The sequence below is a fragment of the Oncorhynchus keta genome, chromosome 25 (genome assembly GCF_023373465.1).
Source record: "Oncorhynchus keta strain PuntledgeMale-10-30-2019 chromosome 25, Oket_V2, whole genome shotgun sequence".
NCBI classification, from domain to species: domain Eukaryota; kingdom Metazoa; phylum Chordata; class Actinopteri; order Salmoniformes; family Salmonidae; genus Oncorhynchus; species Oncorhynchus keta.
This window is the reverse complement of record NC_068445.1, coordinates 28,756,938-28,775,959: the sequence shown is the minus strand read 5'-3', so window position 1 is coordinate 28,775,959 and position 19,022 is coordinate 28,756,938. Positions and strand designations below refer to the sequence as shown.

The 19,022-nt window shown below is 41.4% G+C and overlaps 1 protein-coding gene across 8 annotated transcripts in view; it reads right to left on the bottom strand.

The window, feature by feature from the left end:
* Nucleotides 1-39: 39 nt before the first annotated feature.
* The window catches only part of LOC118358498 (serine/threonine-protein phosphatase 2B catalytic subunit gamma isoform-like), a 42,833-nt gene continuing 23,850 nt past the window's right edge, over nt 40-19,022 (bottom strand). The window contains exons 5-14 of one of the 8 annotated variants that reach the window (XM_035736392.2): nt 18,383-18,528; nt 18,072-18,211; nt 15,883-15,960; nt 15,682-15,776; nt 15,328-15,453; nt 15,067-15,144; nt 12,961-13,051; nt 12,312-12,409; nt 10,657-10,683; nt 40-2,908 (exon numbers count right to left, since the gene is read on the bottom strand). In XM_035736392.2, the coding sequence (XP_035592285.1) occupies nt 2,766-2,908; nt 10,657-10,683; nt 12,312-12,409; nt 12,961-13,051; nt 15,067-15,144; nt 15,328-15,453; nt 15,682-15,776; nt 15,883-15,960; nt 18,072-18,211; nt 18,383-18,528 (1,022 nt within the window). In that variant the 3' untranslated portion in view covers nt 40-2,765. The other 7 variants (XM_035736395.2, XM_035736393.2, XM_035736394.2 and 4 more) reach the window with 7 other exon arrangements.

The window sequence follows — 19,022 nt, the reverse complement described above, 5'->3', positions numbered from 1 at the left end:
AATCCTCAGAGCTAAAAACTCAGACAGCCAGGACAGGGAAACGCTTAGTATTTACATTTTATTTTTCAAGTGATTCATCTACATAGATTAAGATTTCATGGCCTCGCATGACAAGTACTGTACTTGACGAAAGGATTATTTTCATCCTTTTAACAGCTAAACACTTTTGAATGACATTTCTGTACATTCTGAGATATATTTAAACTGACAAGAGGTCAGGAATACAGCCCTACTATGGGGCCTCTACTCCCCCCTAAATCCTAGCTAACTTCACACCAAACCAACATTTTAAGCGGTTGAGAATGTGGGATTTAAATGTTTTTTTTTTTAAAGAGCATCATTTGACCATTTTCTGAACCCACAATACAGTAGATTGTTTTATTTTACTAACAAAAAGGGGCTGTAAATAAGCATCTACGCAGTGACAACTCAATGAACCTGACCCACATTGAGTTGAAACAGGCTCCAGGATCTCTCCATGACCACTGAACACAAGAACAGGCCATTCTCCCCCACCAGTCACACACAGGTGTTGGTGTTTGTTTAGGAAGTGGCATGGCACATTAAAAGCAACTTGTTTTAAAGCTGTATAATATATTATAAAAGGGAAAATTCACATGAGAATAACAAATCAATGCTTTTCTTGAATGATTGAAGACAATAGAATAACTACATGTGTCAGAAGCAGTTTTAGCGCCCCAAAAAAATCTAGGGCTAAAACTCTAAGCACCGGTTCGAGTCACAAGTCCTAAAGTCAATCATTAAAGGGTTCGGAACAGGTGTTACGAAAGTGTCCAGTCCTCATTCCTGCCATGGAGGTGATAAAGACAAAAAGGTGTCAAGACCATAATTACTCAAGACACTCAATCAAATGAACACAGAAGAAACATCAGGAATTACTTCTTTTTTTACTGCATGATCAATGTATAGAGTCTGTAGTTGGCCCCCAACTTTGCACTACCACCAATACTGAGAATTGTGTCAGTCTGTGGGATACATGATAAAGAGAAAGGAAATACCCAAAACAATCCTCACAGCATCACTGAGAATGACTCAATCTACTACTCTTCGGGCTACAGCATTCCTCAAACTGCCAGCAACTAAAGTGTTTGATTGTAGCCCAGCTTTCCCTTCCGTTCATCACACTGGAGTCATCTAACACAAATGCATCAAATCAACAGATGGAGTCAAGAAACCCCCAAAACATCCTTTCTGTAGTGTAGAGAGCAATATGAAATCAAAGTGTCATTATTAGTAGTATTATAACACAAATCTTATCTCAAATTAACATGGAGTTAATTTTGGGACAATATGAGCGTTTTTCCCCCATCTGCTCCATGGGAAATATTATCCCTCCATCTTGAGAAGAGGACACTGGTTGTTCTTCCTTGATATTAGATTGGTATGTATGTTTCTTTACCCATCCAGAAAATCACTCTGCAGAACAGTTGGCCACTCTCAGCTCAATGTCCCAGAAAAGCTAACCAAATAGCAGTGCCACCACCAAGTCTTCTTGGAGATGTACCAATACATACTGTATGTCTATAACCCCTTTCAATCAGACTTTGGTTTTGCAGAAGATTATCTAAATATATTATATAATCCCCCCCCCAACTGCTTACAGTTAAGCACACTGGTAAAAATGTTGGTTGGTGACAGCCTGCAAGCAACACCAACACTATACAGAACACATAAAACCAGAGAAACTAACCACCATCCCTTGACACGACACATCAATAATGGTAGCAAACTAGAATCAATTCTTCCATATACAATTTTTTCCATACGATTTGGAAAATGTACATTCACATGTCATTTAGCAGATGCTCTTATCCCGAGCAACTTACAGGAGCAATTAGGTTTAAGTGCCTTGCTCAGGGGCACAGACAGATTGTTCACCTAGTCGGCTTGGGGATTTGAACCAGTGACCTTCCAGTGACTGGGCCAATGATCTTAAATCTCTAGGCTACCTGCCGCCCCAGGGCAGTTTCTCAAGGTTGAAAGATTAAACAGTTTACCCTAACTTTAAAATACAGGAGGAACACATTGACCCAAAGAATATCTAAACAGCATTCAGTGGTTTCAAAGAAATTGGACCAAAAAATAAATAAAAAACAGCTGGTGTTTTTACTGGACTTCTACTGGAGGTATAAAATAATCTTCTGCAATGGTGTCTCACATCTAGTTCTCATAATTCTCTCCAGTTAATACACAATTTAAATAAATGTATAAGAGCAGACACACTCAACTTTTCCCTTGTGAAACACATAAATAGAAAAACTTTACTTGACTAAGAACAGATAATAAGGTATCCTTCAATAACCACCTCATTCATCAACTCAAATTTACAAAATGGTCTTCACGGTTTTCACTCTGACATTTACCATTGTTATAAGAATGTCAGTATGCTTAGACATTTAAACATCTTAGAAATGTATAATTTCATAAAATTGTAGCTATGACATTCCTAATAATTTAATTGAATAAATAAAATGTGTTTTATTCATATGGTTTTACTGCATGGTGGCTGAAACCATTCTCCCAATGCTGTGCCGTCTTCTCTACCCACGTTCTGTGCCTGTCCAACTGTATAGGCCAGCTGGGGGCAAATCCTCAATGAGACAGAGAAAGATGAGAGAGAGAGAACATGAGGAGGGAGTGAGCAAGATAGAAGACAGAGTTAAAAGAGACAAAGATAATTTGGGTGTATGAGACAGGGCCATGGCCTGGGGCTGGTGGGGATGAGAGGGAGTCCCTCTCCAGGTCTAGTCTGTGCCATTCTTGGGGGCATTTGGGTTGACTGGCTGCTGGCCATCCTTGCGTGGGGGCATTCTCTCGTTGACTTTGTCCAGGCTCTGTGCCTCTGCAAAGTCCTTGATCTTCCTTTTGGGAGAGAAGCCTTGAATGGCTGGAAGGAAGAAACGAAAGAGGGACAATTAAAAATCAAAGGAAACAATGCTTTGAATACTTACACATTTCGTTAGTGAAAAATAGTTAGCCATTATACTGAACAAAAATATAAAACGCAACAATTTCATTGAATTTAACGAGTTACAGTCCATTTGAGCAAACCAGTCAATTGAAATAAATGCATTATAGGTCTTAATCTATGGATTTCACATGACTGGGAATACAGATACCTTTTATTATTTTAAAAAATGGGCCTCAGGATCTTGCCATGGTATTTTTGTGCATTCAAATTGCCATCGATAAAATGCAATTGTGCCCGTTGTCCATAGCTTACACCTGCCCATACCATAACCCCAGCACATACATAGCACTCTGACATCAGCAAACCGTTCACACACTCGACGCCATACATGTGGTCTGGGGTTGTGAGGCCGGTTGGACATACTGCTAAATTCTCCAAAACAACGTTGAGGCGGCTTATGGTAGAGAAAATAGCATCCAGTTCTCTGGCAACAGCTCTGGTGGACATTCCTGCAGTTTGCATGTAAATTGCACGCTCCCTCAAAACTTGACATCTCTGGCATTGTGTTGTGACCTTTTATTGTCCCCAGCACAAGGTTAACCTGTGTAATGATCACTGTTCAATCAGCTTCCTGATATGCCTCACCTGTCAGGTGGATGGATTATCTTGGTAAAATAGAAATGCTCACTAACAGGGATGTAAACAAATTTGTGCACATGAGAAATAAGCTTTTTGGGGATCTTTTGTTTCAGCTCATGAAACATGGGACCAACACTTTACATGTTGCGTTTATATTTTTGTTCAGTGTATTTGAAGGATCTGCTATAAGGAATTGTAGGTAAAACCTGCAAAATGAAACAATTTACAGCTTTTTTGTGCAGATTCTCAGTTTTGCCTTGATTCGGTCAAATTGTATGCCCTTAGTGAACTCCAGGTTATTTTGTTACCAAATGCAGGTAATAGCTGACAGACTGAAAACAGTGCAGACATACATTGAATACACAAACACAGCAAGTCGTATGGATAGAAACTGTACGGTTGGCAAAACCACTGAACAAGCTACAACACCTCATAGTGAATGTGGGACTTACTGTAACATTCCAAGTTCCAAGGAGAAACCACAAAGAAAATATATACAGTAAGTAACTATTCCATTTTTTCACATAATGTTTCAAAGAATGTGAACATTTAGAATAACAGGAAAATAACACCCTAAAATGGTAGTTTGAGTTGATTTTATGATAATGTGATCTACAAAACTGCACTCAAATGGGCACTCTTGCACAACCAGAGATCTGGAGTTATAACTAACAGCTGAAGTGTCACAAACACCTTAATACCTCTTAACATCAGTGAGAAATGATTCATTGCAAGGAAAGGCAAACAGTGGTACTTAATAGGTGAGTCGTACATAAAACATGCTCAGATAAACATAATATCAATATCATTGGACAGAAACCAAACTACCGATACTACTTCAAAATGTGCATGCGGTCAAGGAGAGTATGAGTGCTAAGATAGTAACATGTCAACAGGAGCAGACAGTGACAGAGTAGCAACAGCCAAGTAGCATAACAGGATTAGACTGAAAATATCCCTGGATAGCCAGGAGGAGGTATATTCCATCTCCATTAGTGATGATGGGAGGGCTAGAAGTCTTCGCTGGCTTTGCTCAGGGACCAGCTGCCTGGACCAGTGGAAAGGAAACCAGCAACCCCGACTCTCACCCATGTGGCCTCTGCCTACAGTTTGTCTACAAATCACTGCTAGGACTAATGTCTGACTCTCTGTATCTGTGACGACTGTTTGGGCTTAGCCTTTATATTACCATGGTCCAGATCTTGCAATGCCCCTACGGCCTTAGGAATAACATAACTGTCTGGTGCAGGTTGAGGTTCAAGCTAGTCTTTCCTGCCAAATGAAGAGCCCACTGCTTGGGCATTTGAGTCCTATTATGTACACTACCATGAGTATGTGGACACCTGCTCGTCGAACAAGTTATTCCACACTTATCTTGGGCATGCTGAAACAGGAACGAGGCTTCCCCAAACTGTTGCCAAAGTTGGACGCACAGAATTGTCTAGAAAGTCATATGCTGTAGCTTTAATATTTCCCTTCACTGGAACTAAGAGGCCTAGCCCGAACCATGAAAAACAGCCCCAGACCATTATTCCTCCTCCGCCAAACTTTACAGTTAGCACTATGCATTGGCACAGGATTCTTCTGTCGGACTGCCAGATGGTGAAGCGTGATTCATCACTCCAGAGAACGAGTTTCCACTACTCAAGAGTCCAAAGGTGGCGAGCTTTACACCACTCCAGCCGAAGCTTGGCATTACGCATGGTGATCTTAAGCTTGTGTGCAGCTGCTCAGCTACGGAAACCCATTTCATGAAGCTCTCAACGTACATTTATTGTGCCGATGTTGCTTCCAGAGGCAGTTGTGAACTCTGTAGTGAGTGTTGCAACAGAAGACAGGTGATTTTTATATGCTATGCGCTTCAGCACTCTGTGGTCTCGTTCTGTGAGCATGTGTCGCCAACCACTTCACGGCTGAGCCGTTGTTGCGCCTAGACTTTTCCACCGGGCAGCTCTCGCAGGGCAGAAATTGGACAAACTGACCTGTTGGAAAGGTGGCATCCAATGACGTTGCAAGTCATTGAGCTCATCAGTACGCGCCATTCTACTGCCAATGTTTGTCTTTGGACATTACATGGCTGTGTGCGTGATTTTATACACCTGTCAGCAACAGGTGTGGCTGAAATAGCCAAATCCATTAGTTTGAAGGGGTGCATGCATACAAAGTATGTGAACCCTTTGGAATTACCTGGATTTCTTAATAAATTGGTCATCAAATTTGATCTGATCATCTAAGTCACAACAATAGACAGTGTGCTTAAACTAATAACACTGACATTAGTATTTTTCTTGTCGTCTATATCTCAGAAGACCTAAGATTAAGAATTGTTGACTTGCATAAAGGTGGAAAGGGTTACAAAAAACAACAAAATCTAAAAGCCTTGATGTTCATCAGTCCACAGTAAGACAAATTGTCTAGAAATGGAGAAAGTTCAGCACTGTTGCTACTTTCCCTGGGAGTGGCCATCCTGCAAAGATGAATGCAAGAGCACAGAGCAGAATGCTCAATGAGGTTAAGAAGAATCCTAGAATGTCAGCTAAAGACTTGCATATTGTAGACTCGTCAACAGAGATGTTAGGTTGTTCCAGAGATGTATATCTAAAACACTAAAACAAGAATGGTATTCATGGGAGGACACCACGGAAGAAGCCACTGCTGTCCCTGGATGTTCCACAGCGCTACTGGCAAAATAGTCTGTGGACAGATGAAACTACAGTTGAGTTGTTTGGAAGGAACACACAACACTATGTGTGGAGAAAAACAGGCACAGAACACCAACATCAAAACCTCATCCCTACTGTAAAGTATGGTGGAGGGAGCATCATGACCAGATTGCTATCATTGAAGGAAAAATAAATTCCTAAGTTTATCAAGACATTTTGCAGGAGAATGTTAGGCTATCTGTCCGCCAATTGAAGCTTAACAGAGGTGATGCAACGACTCAAAACACAGAAATAAATCAACAACAGAATAGCTTCAAAAGAAGAAAATACACCTTCTGGAGTGGCCCTGTCATAGTCCTGACCTCAACCCAATTGAGATGCTGTGGCATGACCTCAAGAGAGCAGTTGACACCAGACATCCCATATATTGCTGAACTGAAACAGTTTCGTAAAGAGGAACGTTGTGACGTTCTGACGGTCTGATCCGCAACTACAGAAAATGTTGAGGTTATTGCTGCCAAAAGGAGGGTCAACCAGTTATTAAATCCAGTGGTTCACGTACTTCTCCACCCTGCACTGAATGTTTACACGGTGTGTTCAATAAAGAAATGAAAACGTAGAATTGTTTGTTATTAGTTTAAGCAAAATGTGTTTGTCTATTGTTGTGACCTAGATGAAGATCATAAAATTTTATTAACAATTTATCCAGAAATCCAGTTATTTCCAAAGGGTTCACATACCTTTTCTTGCCACTAAAATATAAAAATATACATACATACCATTGAAGTTGGAAGTTTACATACACTTAGGTTGGAGTCATTAAAACTTGTTTTTCAACCACTCCACACATTTCTTGTTAACAAACTATAGTTTTTGCAAGTCGGTTAGGAAATCTACTTCATGCATTAGAAGTAATTTTTACGACAATTGTTCACAGACAGATTATTTAATTTATAATTCACTTTATCACAATTCCAGTGGGTCAGAAGTTTACACAATAAGTTGACTGTGCCTTTAAACAGCTTGGAAAATTGGCTTTAGAAGCTTCTGATAGGCTAATTGACATCATTTGAGTCAATTGGAGGTGTACCCGTGGATGTACTTCAAGGACTACATTCAAACTCAGTGCCTCTTTGCTTGACATCATGGGAAAATCAAAATAAATCAGCCAAGACGTCAGAATTTCTTTTTGTAGACCTCCACAAGTCTGGTTCATCCATGGTAGCAATTTCCAAACGCCTGAAGGTACCACGTTCATCTGTACAAATAATAGTATGCATGTATAAACACCATGGGACCATGCAGCCGTCATACTGTTCAGGAAGGAGACGTGTTCTGTCTCCTAGAGATGAACATACTTGCGAAGAGTGCAAATCAATTCCAGAACAACAGCAAAGGACCTTGTGAAGATGCTGGAGGAAACAGGTACAAAAGTATCTAGATCCAGAAGAGAGGTCAACAGATTAATCAGAATGGCCGATTTCAAGTTATAACAATCGGAAATCAGCATTTTTGGACACCGATTTGGCCGAAATCATCCAATTTTTTTTTATACACCTTTATATAACTAGGTAAGTCAGTTAAGAACACATTCTTATTTTCAATGAAGGCCTTGGAACGGTGGGTTTTACCTTGTCAGCTTGGGGATTTGTTTTTGCAACCTTCCGGTTACTAGTCCAAAGCTCTAACCACCTGCCATAAATTGCACTCCACGAGGAGCTTGCATGGCAGGCTGACTACCTGTTACACCAAGGTAAGTTGCTAGCTAGCATTAAACTTATCTTATAAAAGACAATCTTAACATAAACTAGTAATGTCAACCAAGTGATTATCTAGCGTGTCCTGCATTGCATATAATCGATGCGGTGCCTGTTAATTTCTCATCGAATCCCAGCCTACTTCGCCAAACGAGTGATGTTTTAGCACCGTCGTTGCACCAAACCTAACCATTAACATCAATGCCTTTATTTATAATCAATACACACATTTTTTTTTAACCTGCATATTTAGTTAATATTGCCTGCTAACATGAAATTCCTATTAGGGAAATTGTGTCACTTCTCTTGCGTTCCGTGCAAGCAGTCAGGGTATATGCAGCAGTTTGGGTCGCCTGGCTCATTGCGAACTATGTGAAGTTCATTCATTCCTAACAAAGACCGTAATTATTTTGCCAGAATTGTACATAATTATGACATAACATTGAAGGTTGTACACTGTAACAGCAATATTTAGACTTAGGGATGCCACCCGTTAGATAAAAAACGGAACAGTTCCGTATTTCACAAAAATAAACATTTGTTTTCGAAATGATAGTTTCTGGGTTCGACCATATCAATGACCAAAGGCTCGTATTTCTGTGCGTTATGTTATAATTAAGTCTATGATTTGATAGAGCAGTCTGAGTGAGCGATGGTAGGCAGCAGCAGGCTCGTAAGCATTCATTCAAACAGCACTTTAGTGCGTTTGCCAGCAGCTCTTCGCAATGTTTCAAGCATTGAGCTGTTTAGGACTTCAAGCCTATCAACTCCCGAGATTAGGCTGGTGTAACCGATGTGAAATGGCTAGCTAGTTAGCGGGGTGTGCGCTACTAGCGTTTCAATCGGTGACGTCACTCGCTCTGAGACTTGGAGTAGTTGTTCACCTTGCTCTGCAAGGGCCGCCCGCGGCTTTTGTGGAGGGATGGGTAACGATGCTTCGAGGGTGGCTGTTGTCGATGTGTTCCTGGTTTGAGGCCAGGTTGGGGAGAGGAGAGGGACGGAAGCTATACTGTTACACTAACAATACTAAAGTGCCTATAAGAACATCCAATAGTCAAAGGTATATGAAATACAAATGGTATAGAGAAACATTCCAATAATTCCTATAATAACTTCAACCTAAAAATTCTTACCTGGTAATATTGAAGACTCATGTTAAAAGGAACCACCAGCTTTCATATGTTCTGAGCAAGGAACTTAACATCAACATGTTTCATTATTTATTTGAGGCCAATTTGATTTTATTGATGTATTATATTAAGGTAAAAGAAAAGTGTTCATTCAGTATTGTTGTAATTGTCATTATTACAAATACATAAAAAATATACGTGTATATATATTAAATTGTTTTTTATTATTATTTTTCTAATATTTATTTTATTTAAATCGGGCAATTAATCGGTATCTGCGTTTTTGGGGTCCTCAAATAATCGGTATCGGCGTTAAAAGAAATCATAATCGGTCGACCTCTAACCCATAGTAAAACGAGTCCTATATCGACATAACCTGAAAGGCCGCTCAACAAGGAAGAAGCCACTGCTCCAAAACCGCCATAAAAAAGCCAGACTACGGTTTTCAACTGCACATGGGGACAAAAATCGTACTTTTTGAAGAAAAGTTCTCTGGTCTGATGAAGCAAAAATAGAACTGTTTGGCCATAATGACCATCATTATGTTTAGAGGAAAAAGGAGGAGGCTTGCAAGCCGAAGACCACCATCCCAAACGTGAAGCATGTGGGTGGCAGCATCATGTTGTGGGGGTGCTTTTCTGCAGGAGGGACTGGTGCACTTCACAAAATAGATGGCATCATGGGGTAGGAAAATTGTGTGGATATATTGAAGCAACATCTCAAGACATCAGTCAGGAAGTTAAATCTTGGTCGCAAATGGATCTTCAAATGGACAATGACCACAAGGATACTTACTTCCAGTAAGTTGTGGCAAGGACAACAATGTCAAGGTATTGGAGTGGCCATCACAAAGCCCTGACCTCAATCCTATAGAAAATGTGTAGGCAGAACTGAAAAAGTATGTGCGAGCAAGGAGGCCTACAAACCTGACTCAGTTACACCAGCTCTGTCAGGAGGAATGGGCCAAATACGCCCAACTTATTGTGGGATGCTTGTGGAAGGCTACCTGAAACATTTGACCCAAGTTAAACAATTTAAAGGCAATGTTACCAAATACTAATTGAGTGTATGTAAACTTCTGACCCACTGGAAATGTGGTGAAAGAAGTAAAAGCTGAAAAATAACTACTATTATTCTGACATTTCATTCTTAAAATAAAGTGGTTATCCTAACTGACCTAAGACAGGGAATTTATACTAGGATTAAATGTCAGGAATTGTGAATAACTGAGTTTAAATGTATTTGGCTAAGATGTATGTAAACTTCCAACTTCAACTGTGTACACACACACACACAGTAGTTGCAGGCACGGGTAATGCAAGAGCAGCCATTTTGCAAAGTGACGTACATCAATTCATGACAAAGCATTTCATGAACCACACACAGTGAACGTACAACAAGAATAACAAAACAAACATTTCAAAAGTGACAAAAACAGGAGTGCATAGAACATTTAAAGCAGGCCCCATTTGAAAAGGTTAAAAGTTAAACAAGGACAAGACACTGAGGGAGGGATCCAGGGACCACTTGCGTACCTTTGGCCTCCGCGGCCTCAGCGGCAGCTATGTCAATGTGAGTAGTGGTGAGAAGGAGAAAAGTGAGTCATCAATGCAGAGACCAAATAACATCAATAACAGAACAGACAGAGCCAACCAACCAGGAAAACAGGTTATACATGCTTATAAAGGCTACTCCCTGAGCAACAGCACAATTCAAATACACCTCAAACCATTTTTAGTGTGATGAGAGTCCGCCTCCCTAATGACAATTTATTATTTTAGGATTAGGAGCACCCACAAGGCTCTGGTCAACAGTAGGCCACTATAGGGAACAGAGTGTCATCTAGGACAGTACCAGTGAGAGCGGTCTGCAGGAGATCTAGGTTGCTAGCTGCAGTTAAAGGGTCATGAGGGCTTAGATGTGGATGGACAGAGATGGGGGGGGACACGACAATCAAATGACGAAGTCTGCTGGGAGGAGAAGGGAACGGATCTCCTTGCTTAATGAAGTGTGTTATGGCTCAGTTCTCAAAGGAGATGACAGCTTTAATATTTCTATTCAACTTGTTCTTAATGAGGTGCTCTGTTACTGGTGTCACTGAATAACACATGGTGAATCTAGCTCTGAGACCATAACAGAACTCTGAATACAATAGCTAAAGTAAGGCATTTCCCCCTTTAGTTTTCAAAGAGCACTGGCACTGCAGTCAAAACGGCTCAGCATTTCCCTAAACATCACCGTAGCAGTGAAGACAAACAGGGATGTAATGAACCAGAACACACAACCTATCCAGGGTTTTAACTTGGCCAGTCAGCCTAGCATCCTCGATGTTAAAGCCTTGGTCAGACTGGAGGGGCGAAAGACACAGGGTGCGTCCCAATTACTAATAGGGGTCTGGTCATAAACAGTGCACTCGTTGTGAATAGGATGGCATTTGGGACGCAGCCTGAGACAGACAATGGCATTCTGGTAAAGGTCACGTCGTGTGGTTTCTCTCCGAGTGCTCACAGCTTTGTGGCGACGTTCAGTACACCTCCGCCTCGCCTGGGAGACCAGCCCCCAACATGCCCTTCTCTCCTTCCTGCTGACAGGCCTGGTGTGTGTGTGTGTGTATTTCCCCCGCTGGCTGGGCTGGTTGACCTTTAGATCAGGGCTACGGCCACTTCAGTGACAGGCGGCTCTGAGCCGACCCCCCGGACACCCTCCCACAGTCCCCCCTCTACCCCACGGGGACGGCTGGCTTGATACAGAGCCTAAGACAGACGAAGGTTGTGTCCCAAATCACAACATCTTCCCTTTATAGTGACCAGTGTGGCCCATAGTAGCCCAGTGAGCTAGAGGAGTGAGGGCAGCAATCTAACATGATGTTCATCTAATGTACATTAACAAAGGCCAGGTGTAGGCATCAGCGACAGTGATGGTTTCCAGAAGAGCCGGGTCTATTATGTTTCTTTCCCCGAAAGTGAACTTATTCATGTCAAAATGCAAAACATTGAGTGAAGTGTACATCCTTCGGTTTACTGTGACTGGGGTAAGGCTGTGTCTCTAGTGCAGGTTAAAACTGCATGGCACCCCAGGGCCCTTTGAGGGTAGGGCATGGGAAACGGGTGGAGCTGGGGGTACAAGAGAGAGAGGAGGACAGAGACAGCAGGGTGAGGGTAGACAGGGGAGGATGAAAGGAATTACTTACCAGTCTGCAAGGTCTGTTTGCCGCCTGATAACACTCCTAGAGGCAGCGATCCAGTCGGGGTCAGTCCTTTGAGTGTCAGCACACTCTCACTCTCCTCCCTGAAGAACGAGAGAGAAACAGGAGAGAAAGGAGAAGTTAACGTAACTGCATACGTTAAAACCCTCCTCTGTAGCATCCAATGACATCCCTGTATATGGGCCACTAATAGACCTACATATAGAACATGTGTGAATTCTAGGATCTCTGTGCCGATCTGCATCTCCCTTTCCCCATTGCATTTGTGTGGCTGGCTAATGTCATTACACAGCCTCACCACGGTGCTGTGTCGTGACTCACTTTTGCCTGCTCATTAAACCTCAGAACCAGCACTGTGTTTTCAAACATCACTTCATTATGCACTTAACTGACTTCAGTCATGTCATGAACTAGACTCAAGTCTAAACTAAAAATAGACTTCAGTCTACTCCCAACCTCAAGGTCTTTAGTCTTTGGGTGCGTCTGAAACGGCAACCTATTCCCTAAAGTGTACTACTTATAGCCAAAGCCCTAGGGCCCTGGTCAAAACTAGTGCACTATACAGGGAGGAGGGTGCAATTTGGGACACAATATAATGCTGTCTGGTGTGCTACTGAGAGAGAGACCTTCTCACCTGAGAACAGAGAAGACTCTGGCCATCTTCCCTATGGCTCGGATCTTATTCCGGATCACCTCTTTGCGTACCGCTGGTATTCCACCGTCTTCTCATTAAATACAAGGGAAAAAATATCCTAAGCAATGTTGGAGATTTCATATTGCATTGTAATGGTTTCTACCATTTGACATACGCCAAGTCTACAAAACAACACATTAGTCCATGCCCCAACGAATTGAGGCTGTTCGGAGGGCAAAAGGGGGTGCAACTAAATATTAAGAAGGTGTTCAATTATTGGAAAAATTACTTGTGTCATGCACAAAGTAGATGCCCTAACCGACTTGCCAAAACTATGGTTTGTTAACTTCTTGGTGACAGAGGGGCAGTATTGAGTAGCTTGGATGAATAAGGTGCCCAGAGTAAATTGCCTGCTACTCTGTCCCAGATGCTAATATATGCATATTATTATTATAGTATTGGATAGAAAACACTGATGTTTCTAAAACTATGAATGATGTCTGTGAGTATAACAGATTTCATATGGCAGGCGAAAACCTGAGAAAAATCCAACCAGGAAGTGAGAAATCTGAGACTTCTTTTTAACGCAACCAATATCCCAACATCTACAATAGGGACTTCCTACGGCTTCCACTAGATGTCAACAGTCTTTAGAACTTTGTTTGAGGCTTCTACTGTGAGGTGGGACCGAATGAGAGAGGAATGAGCCAGGTGTCTGGCAAAGTGCCACAGGCTCTGAGGCACGGTCAAGAGAAAGTTAGCTCTCGTTCCATTGCTTTTCCACAGACATAGGAATTCTCCGGTTGAAACATTATTGAAGATTTTTGATAACATCCTAAAAATTGATTCTATACTTAGTTTGACAAGTTTCTATGGGCTGTAGCGGAACTTTTTGAACTTTTCGTCCGATGTTCGGCTGGACCTGAACGCGCTTTTGTAATTGTTTACCAAACGCCCTAACAAAAGAAGCTATTTGGACATAAATGGACATTATCGAACAAAACAAACATTTGTGGAACTGTGATTCCTGGGAGTGCATTCTGATGATCATCAAAGGTAAGTGAATATTTATAATGCTATTTCTGACTTCTGTTGACTATCTTTTTGGCTGCTTTGTTGTCTGAAAGCTGTACTCAGATTATTGCATGGTTTACTTTTTCCGTAAAGTTTTTTGAAATCTGACACAGCGTTTGCATTAAGGAGAAGTATCTCTAATTCCATGTATAACTTGTATTTTCATCAACATTTATAATGAGTATTTCTGTAAATAGATGTGGCGCTCTGCACAATCACCACATGTTTTAGAACTACTGAATGTAACGCACAAATGTAAAATTAGATTTTATATAAATATGCACTTTATTGAACAAAACATGTATTGTGTAACATGAAGTCCTATGAGTGTCATCTGATGAAGATCAAAGGTTAGTGATTCATTTTCTCTATTTGTGCTTTTTGTGACTCCTCTCTTTGGCTGGAAAAATGGCTGTGTTTTTCTGTGAGTTGGTGCTGACCTAACAACGTTTGTGATGCTTTCGCTGTAAAGCATTTTTGAAATCAGATACTGTGGCTGGATTAAAGAGAATTTTATCTTTAAAATGGTGCAAAATACTTGTATGCTTGAGGAATTTTAATTGAGATTTTTGTTGTTTTGAATTTGGAGCCCTGCACTTTCACTGGCTGTTGGTGAGGTGGGACGCTACTGTCCCACATATCCCAGAGAGGTTAAGAAGAAATTTGTGGAGTGGTTGAAAAACTAGTTTATGACTCCAACCTAAGTGTATGTAAACTTCCGACTTCAACTGCACATATTACCTCAACTAACCGGTGCCCCCACACATTGTACCAGTATCCCCCTGTATATCTGTACATAGTCTCGCTATTGTTATTTTACTGCTGCACCTTAATTACTTGTTACTTTTCTTTCTTATTCTTATCTGTATTTTTTTAAACTGCATTGTTGGTTAGGAGCTCTTAAGTAAGCATTTCACTCTAAAGTTCTACCGGTTGTATTCAGCACATGTGACTAATAAAATGTGATATCCAAGGTGTGCGTTTTGCAACCTGTGGACCAGCGAGGGTGAAATCCTGGCTGTTCCCTCTTACCTTCACACAGGTCGTCTCCTTCCGACATGAGTTCATCATCAGAGCAGATGTTCAGCACGTTCACCAGCATCTCTGTCACTGTTGGGAAGGGAGAGGTGGCAGCACCACAGCTCAGGTTTAGCACCACCACCAAAACACTCTTTGCTGCATCTTTTTGGGTGCAGACCTATTACACTAGAATATGCCAATGCTCCTTTCTGGCATTCTACTCCGCATTCTTAACTCTGAAACACTGAATTTGGACGGGGACCACATGCATACCTTTCTCTCCAACAAATGGCAGAGACCACGTGAAGACGTCCATAAAGTTGGGCAGCCAGTAGGGGTGGGGGGAGCAGTTGAACTGCCGAATGTTCATCACATTGTTCTCGTACTTTAATACAGCAGCTGAAAGTAGGAGCAAGAACAAAAATAATGATACACTTAGCCATTCTGACATACAGAAAATGTAGCACTGGCAAAAGTATCACTTGTAACACATTGGCAAATTGTCATATTTTGGAGACAGAATAGGCCAGACAGAAGAAGGGAACGCCAATCCCAGCTAGTAAACATAACAGCTATATAAGACTGTGCAAAAAACACACACAGTCTTGATATAAGGAGTACACAAACCTTTGTTGTTGTACACATCTAGGTAATTTGGTGCTGAGAAGATTGTAATTAATGAAGGAAAGCCTGTAGTCTGGCTTTTTCTGTACATCCGATACCTGGGATGAGACACTTATTTTAGTTTGACAGCACAATAGTGAAGAGACAACAATAAATAGCTATTTTTGGTAATGTTAAGTGATCAAAAAAAGTTTAAAAAGTTACCCTGCATCCTGTGCTTCGTGTGCTCTTATTACCGACAACAAGTTATTATTTATCAAAAAGTCACATACAGCCGGGTAACTGCAAGGCAAGACAGAGAGGAAAAAAACTATTAGAACAGCCAGTGGAATTAAATCTGGACCTCAGAGTCAGTCTGGCAACCATGCAACATGACAGATTCTTTGAGTAAAACCATGAGAAGCGTTCTCTAGCAGTTCTTTACTTTTGGAAATACATTTTGTGTATTTCCCTCTGGCCTGGGAGGTAGGCAGGGTTTAATTAACTAGTGAGGCCAAAGTAGAGCAGAGGCAAGGCAGTGGTATTTATGAGCTCTGATAGCTGATCCAGCAGTCAAGAGAACAGGAGTTCACAGCTACAGCCAGCAAGGAGACGTGGTGTGAGTCTTAAATGGCACCCTATTCCTTATATAGTGCACTACTTTTGACCAGGGCCCTATAGGGAATAGGGTGCCATTAGAGACAGATCTCAATGTGGCTGCTGGGCTGGCTTTTACTGGGGTTTATACACAATATATTATTGTGGGGTATGCATGGTGTCCGAGCTGTGTGCTAGTAGTTTAAACAGACAGCTCAGTACATTGTTTGTCAACACTTACAAAAACAAGTAGCGATGAAGTCAATCTCCTCCACTTTGAGCCATGAGAGATTGATATGCATATTATTAATGTTAGCTCTCTGTGAACATTTAAGGGTCAGCAGTGCTGCCCTGTTCTGAGGCAAATGTAATTTTCAGAAGTCCCTCTATGGCACCTGACCACGACTGAACAGTAGTCCAGGTGCCACAAAACTAAGGCCTGTAGGACCTGCCTTGTTGATAGTGTTGTTAAAAAGTCAGAGCAGCACTTTATTGTGGACAGACTTCTCCACATCTTAGCTACTGTTTTATTAACATGTTTTTGACCATGACATTTTACAATCCAGGGTTACTCCAAGCAGTTTAGTCACCTCAATCTGCTCAATTTCCACAGTATTTAATATACAATTTAGTTGAGGTTTAGGGATTAGTGAATGATTTGTCCCAAATACAATGCTTAATATTTTTTGTTATATTTAGGACTAACTTTATTGCCACCCATTCTGAAACGAATTGCAGCTCTTTGTTAAGGGTTGCAGTGATTTCACTCACTGTAGTAGCTGATGTGTATAGTGTTGAGTCAGCCGCATACAGACACTGGCTTTACTCAAGCATGTCATTAGTAAAGCTTGAAAAAAGGGGCCTAGACAGCTGCCCTGGGGAATTCCTGATTCTACCTGGATTATGTTTGAGAGGCTTCCATTAAAGAACACCCTCTGTGTTCTGTTAGACAGTTAACTCTTTATCCACAATATAGCAGGGGGTGTAAAGCCATAACACACATGCATTTACAGGAGGAGATTATGATCGATAATGTCAAAAGCCATACTGAAGTCAGGCAAAACAGCTCCCACAATATTTTTATCCATTTCTGACAGCCAATCAGTCATTTGTGTAAGTGCCATGCTTGTTGAATGTCCTTCCCTATAAGCATGCTGAAAGTCTCAATTCATTTTACAATAAATTAGCATTGTATCTGATCAAATTATTTTTTCTTAAAGCTTACTAAGGGTTGGTAACAGGCTGATTGGTCAGCTATTCGAACCAGTCAAGGGGGCTTTACTATTCTTGGGTAGTATAATTACTTTTGCTTCCCTCCAGGCCTGAGGGAACACACTTTCTAGTATGCTTAAATTGAAGATATGGCAAATAGGGGTGGCAATACCGTCCGCTAATCATTTTTAATCTACGTTGTCAGACGCCGGTGGGTTGTCATTGTTGATAGACAATTTTCTCACCTCTTCCACACTCACTTTACAGAATTTAAAATTAAACCTTTAACTAGGCAAGTCAGTTAAGAACATATTCTTATTTACAATGACAGACGACACTGGGCCAATTGTGCACTGCCCTATGGGACTCCCAATCATGGCCGGTTGTGATACAGCCTGGAATTTAACCATTTCAAATCAGTTATACTTGGATGTGTAGTGTCAATTTGTTGTATCATGTAGACCTATCCCTGGATACTCAGAGGATATGGAAACTATTCAAGTGGCAAACAGTATCATTTGATTTCATTGGCCAGTATTATTGAATGTAATATATTTTTTAAACATCTGAAACTGGACACATATTGTGCTGAACTAGCACCGTACCTGAAAAAGTAGGAGCAGCCTCGCACTGAGTTGTGGTTGAAGTGTTCTGCTGTCTTTTCACTGCCGTAGTCCTCTCCTGGGTCAGCCCAGATCAGGTCACACATAGGGCCGAAAGCTGGAGGCTCCTTAAACCTGTCTAACTGTGGAGCGCGTGCACACACACACACACACACACACACACACACACACACACACACACACACACACACACACACACACAGATTAAAATCAACCAAATGTATCCACACTTGGTTTTGTAGGCAAACGTGGACTCAAACACCACTTTCTCATCAGGTGCCAGGTGAACTTACTTTCCTAATGTCGTCTAGGCAGTTGATTTCTGGGGAGAGACCACCGTGTACACACAGGAACTGTTGGTTGAGAAGAGCAGCTAGGGGCAGGCAGTCAAAGGCCTCCATGCAGGCATCATACACGCGCTCAGAGTACTTAATCTTACCTAAATATGGAACAGGTGAGACAACTTCACAATTGCTTTCAGAGAGAAACTACTAGCACTAGTTAAACACTTGATGAGACAGTACCACATGCAATTGTCACAGAGGTCAAACTAACCGTGTATACATGCCAAAATAACTTAGTAGGAAGTAGAATCAATTAGCTACAGCCTAGTATTTCAGAGGGTTTCGTTGTTTTGTTTGTCAGCCTTTAGTAGCAACAGCATACATGTAGTGGCGGCACATACTTCACACTGGCCATTTGGGACTAGTAACCTACATATGTTCAACCACTATCTTAACAGTTACTGGCTACACCGCAGCGGATGTTGTGTCTTCCTGGATAATTGCTTAAGCTTCTTTACTTCAGATGCTGGTGAACTTTCGGTGTAACTTGTCTTGCACAACACTTACCACAGGTCAGATTAACTGACTGTTGAGGAAGTGAAGTCCATATAAGGCGAGAGAACGGCAGTGTTTCTTATTAGGCCAGTAA